Source organism: Octopus bimaculoides, chromosome 15 (assembly GCF_001194135.2).
Source record: "Octopus bimaculoides isolate UCB-OBI-ISO-001 chromosome 15, ASM119413v2, whole genome shotgun sequence".
In the NCBI taxonomy this organism is placed as follows: domain Eukaryota; kingdom Metazoa; phylum Mollusca; class Cephalopoda; order Octopoda; family Octopodidae; genus Octopus; species Octopus bimaculoides.
In genome coordinates, this window is record NC_068995.1 from 1,052,918 (window position 1) to 1,058,258 (window position 5,341).

At 37.7% G+C, this 5,341-nt stretch overlaps 1 protein-coding gene across 1 annotated transcript in view; it reads right to left on the reverse strand.

The window, feature by feature from the left end:
* Positions 1 to 3,805: 3,805 nt before the first annotated feature.
* The window catches only part of LOC106874117 (outer dense fiber protein 3-B), a 4,092-nt gene continuing 2,556 nt past the window's right edge, over positions 3,806 to 5,341 (reverse strand). Inside the window, exon 2 of the mRNA XM_014921724.2 lies at positions 3,806 to 4,823. Coding sequence (XP_014777210.1) covers positions 3,930 to 4,709 — 780 coding nt within the window. The 5' untranslated portion in view covers positions 4,710 to 4,823 and the 3' untranslated portion in view covers positions 3,806 to 3,929. The remainder of the gene's footprint in view (positions 4,824 to 5,341) is intronic.

The window sequence follows — 5,341 nt, forward strand, 5'->3', positions numbered from 1 at the left end:
ATATATATATATATATATATATATATATATATATATATATACATACATACATACATAAATGTGTATATGCATACATGCATGTGTGTGTATATATATAAAATAGGCCCTCCTGTCTCTCTCAACATATGAGTGTCCACTTGATTGACCATTTGGACTTTCTGGTCATTGAATTTGCATGTAAACTGGCTGTGTATTCCAGGCACATATATCCTTAACATAATTCTCAAGTGTGTCAAATGTACAGTCCATCCAGTAAGCTGCCACACAGTTTCCGCCTGCCCAAGTTCGTTTACAAGGTTATGGTCAAGCTACCTCCATCCATGGAGACTGATATATCTATGTATGTATGTTTATATTACATGCATTGCTTGAAACTTTTGGCCTTTCAATGACTAGCTTTACAGGCAGAAATGTGTTGTGTACAGACATCCATACATACATGCATACACACACCTCATTAGTCTGCTTTTTAAATTACACATCAACATCATCATCATCATCATAGTAATCATCATTATTATTGTTGTTGTTGTTGTTGCCATTTTTTAATTGACAATGTTGGGCCCAGCAGTATGTACAATACCTTGTAGTATTTCAATTCATATCCCTTTTTATGTTCTCTGTTCAAATCCTATTCCAGGATTAACAAACTTGAACTGATACAATTACTCTTTTACTCGTTTCATTCATTTGACTGCGGCCATGCTGGAGCACCGCCTTTAGTCAAGCAAATCAACCCCAGGACTTATTCTTTGGATGCATAGTACTTATTCTATCGGTCTCTTTTGCCGAACTGATAAGTTACGGGGACATAAACACACCAGCATTGGTTCTCAAGCGATGTTGAGGGGACAAACTCAGACACACAAACACATACATATATACAACGGGCTTCTTCCAGTTTCCGTCTAACAAATCCACTCACAAGGCTTTGGTCGGCCTGAGGCTACAGTAGAAGACACTTGCCCAAGGTACCACTCAGTGGGAATGAGCCCGGAACCATGTGGTTGGTGTGTCCTTCTTAAAAATCATTATCATCAAGAAGGTGACTTAACCTGCAGAATCGTTACTGCACCAGATAAAATGCTTCACAGCATTTCTTCTCTGTCTTTGAGTTCAAATCCTGCCAAGGTCAATTTTACCTTTTCAAATCAACTAAGCACTGAGATCAATATAGAAGAAAGAATAATAGTAATAATAAATTATTATTTTTTTTAATTCTTAGCCATAAGGCGTTGAGCTGGCAGAATCATTAGTATTTTGTCTGCCGCTACATTCTGAGTTCAAATTCCACCGAGGTCAGCTTTGCCTTTCATTCTTCTGGAGCCAGTGAAATAAAGAACAAAAGAAATACACGTGGCTTGTGGGGAAAGTCTCTTACCCCACCCCACCACCCAGCTCCCATCTGTAATCCTTTTCAAGCCTTCCACCTGCTTTACAGATGCTACTGTAAAGCACCCAACTAGATGTCTTACAGATTTCTGCATTCGGTCCTTCCTTGGTCAGTTGCAGTGTTTTATCTGTCTGCAGTTGATATAAAGATACCAGTAATTATACTGGGAAGGGGAAACATTCTCATCGACTTCACATCCCTCCCTTCCCTCCTATAAATGTTCTGGTTTTATGCCCCACCAAAAAAATATATATTTTAATGTTAAAAGAACCCTAGGGAAATGCATGAACATCACAAACTCTCAAAACACTTTCTCTGTGCTGCTGTTGTTGCTGCTGCAGGTTGTTTTAGTTTTGTATTTCCTGACCAAAGGGGTTCCAACCATGATTATCTCCTGTTAAGAGATAGTTTAGGGATCAAACACTACATCACTATCCAATGTGTTCTTCCATTTTTAATGTGGTAGGGTGTGATATATGAGAGAGATTTGACTGCTATTTCTTGCAAATACAAGCTCCCTCAGTGGAGGAGGAAGTGAGTTTGTTGTTTATTTTTCCGTTTGGGGTTTTTTATTTGTTTTTTTTTCTTCATGTTGATATACTAATTACATAATTAGTAATGTAAAGAAAAAACAATAATAAGGATTTCTCATGAAAAAGAAGTTTAAAAAAGAAATGAGTGTTTTGTGTTGTTGTTGCATTGTCTTCCATGATGTGGAATCGTTAAAATGTCAACCAAAAGGACTTTCACTATTTAATTTACGATCCATTATGATCTGAGTTCAAATCCTGCCATGCACATCCAGGATTACTTTACTTTTCATCCTTCCGGGGGTCAATATAATAGAGTACCAGTCACATACTAGGGTCGATATAATCAACTGCTCTCTTCTCCTAAAAATTTGAGGCTTTGTGCCCCTGTAAAAAAATTAGTAAGACAATAAGTATATTGAAATAGCAGAATCATTGGAGCATTAGACAAAGTGCCTTGTGGTAATTGATCCAGCTATTTACATTCTGAATTCAAAATCCCACCAAGATTAACTTTGCCTTTCATCTTTTGGGGATTAATAAAATACAGCACCAGTTGAGTACTGAGGTTGTTGTTATCGACTGCCCCCCCCCCTATTGTCTATTTACCTTTGTGAGGAGTTACATTGATCCTTTTAAAATATCATTATTATTATTACCAATATTTCTATCAGACAAAATGCAGGTACAAAACCACATTGTAGAGATGTGGTTGTGTGGCAAGTGTTTTGCTCATTGAAACCCTAAAATGATTGCAGCACAGAAGACAGGAGTTGGCCATTCAGAAACACACAAAGACTACTTTAACTCCACTGAAACATTTATTGTTTGTAATCCTGACTCCAAACTCTGACTTGATCACTGCTAGACACAGCACAGTTTTTTTTTTTTGTCAGTGTCTGAGGTTGCAGTTTCAAGCAACAGGAATTTTGACATCACTTAAATGTTCAAGTGAAACTGGTGGTCTTTCGCTTTCTGAATGGTTAAATTGTCTGTGACACAGCAATCGTTTTAAAGTAATTTTCCTTTCTAAATTCTGAGTTCTAATCCTATTAAGGCCAACAGTCCATGATGCATTTTGGGGCAGGACAATATAATCAGCTTTATTCACCCTTCCTAGTCTTGGCCTTCGTTGTTTAATCCCAGATTATCTCTGATCAAACAGATCTATGATCATTTGCATTCCAACCATAACCATCCCAGTGTTTCTTCTTTCAAAAGTGAAGGATGTGTCATCTTTAACTTTTTAAAGACTACAAGCTGCTATTTCTAGCAGGGGACCACATAGTTCTGTTCTTGATTGTTTGGGAATCAGTGTTCTTGTCGAACCAGAATTTAAAAAACTCGTACCAATTCTTCAGAATTAAAACAAATTCTTCATTTTGAAAACAAATCTCACATTTTGTATCATCAATGATCATTGTCCACCTCGGCAAAGGCATGAACCCCACATTTCGTCTCTTATGCTATCGCTATCGCTATCTCTTCCCCAATGCCACCACTTCATTGTTTATGAAAGCAGAAGTTGTGGTCGTCATTGTTGTTGTTGCTGTTGTTGACCTAACAAAACTGATGTTTATTTATTTGGAGCAAATCCTGCATTTGTCAAAGTGTGTGGTGCCACCATTATTTTTGTCTTTATTGTTGTCTTCACCTCAGCATCATCATCTCCGTATCAATTTGATGGAGAAAGTGCAAAAGGAGAGGTGAAAAAAAAAAAGGAAAGAGAATTGGTTTTGGTTATATTGATTATTGAGATGTATTGATTCATAGATCAGTTGATTGGGTGGGGGGCTGGGGGATAGAAATAAATATTTTGTTGGGAAGAGGGAAATATTTCAGTTGATGGCTTTGTTAGACCAAAGAACTACAGAAATATCAATCAGTGGGGATAAATCGATATATATTCAATATAGAAACATTCTTTCTGGTCCTCTGACAAAACAATGAACATGATGATGATGATGATGATGATGGTGGTGGTGACTATTCAAATTTGCTGATCATCACTCGTACTCAATACAGTTATCAATAAATGGAGTGATATACTGTGAATGATGAATGCCAAAAGTGAAAGCAGGTGCTTTCTTCTTTCTGCTATCCCAGACAATTTCATTTCTGTGAGCTCCTGGTCCTGGTTTATTGGTGTTATCTATGGGAAGATTGGTCCATGGTCGCATGGTGAATCCAGGGGATTTCTTGTTGACGATGTCAAGATTGGCTGCTTTGTAAGCGGCAGGGCCAGGCGTCTCTGAGAAGTCTTCATAAGGGTGGCCAAAAATAAACTTAGCTCGCATGGAATAGATTGGTGCTTGTGTTTTGCTGGCGTCGACAGTATGCGTCAATACTGGGGGTAAGGTATATGCGTTAGGTGCTGGCGTATCATCAGGAACACGTCGAAATGAAGATTTTCCAAAGATGCACCTTGGTTGGCTGGGGTACACGGCACCTGACAGTGTACACTTTATCACATCGTAGTCACCGGGTGCTGGAGTTTTGTCTACGTTGTGTTCTTCTCTTCGGCTTTTAATTGAGTACTTTGGGGTACTTTTCAGGCCATCACGGTATACACTTGGATTGTCTAACAAATAACAAGGGCCGGGGGTATCTGTGATCAGTCGTTGCTGTGTTCTTAAACCAATATAATAAGCAGGTCTCTTTGGAAAGAGACTGTTTTTGTCATGGCCCTTGTCCCCCAGCAAAGGGTTCATTTTATAATAAGGACCCGGATTTGTGTAACTTGCATACACGGGTCTCCGCGGTTTAGTCGGAATAAACATAGTCATGATGAAGTTTTACTCACTTGATACTGGGTCAGGGGAAAAAAATGGATATCCTCAATTCAAGCAATTTGTAGAGGCATGGGGGGTCGTGGGGGCATGTTGTACAAGCAGTGGGTCCTGCAAAGAGAAGAAAATTTATGAGAACATGAAGTAAATAAATGAATAAAAGTTCTCTCCAACACACACAGACACAAACCAATGAGGGAACCTCTACGTGGTCTTTTAACTTGCTAGAACTAACAGCTAAACCACCCTCCAGCCATATCCTAGGGTCTTTATAAACATTACATATGATACTGTAATTCCAGAGACACTCTTTGACAAAACTAAAATGCTCTATTTCTGATCATGGTCCTACTTAAAGTAGCTTTGCCTAGGGTTCAACAACAACAACACATACAATCAAGGTTCATTAAAAATATAATGAATGACAGTAAATGATTTCAATTAACTCCTTTATCAACAAATATTTGATACAAGATGGCGATTTTGAATTTAGAAAACAAATTTGAATGATGCAAGTTTCATTTCCATATATTTATGTATGTGTATGTGTGTGTATATATATATATATATATATATATATACACACACACACACATATTGAAATGAAATTTCAAGCTCTGTTTTATATA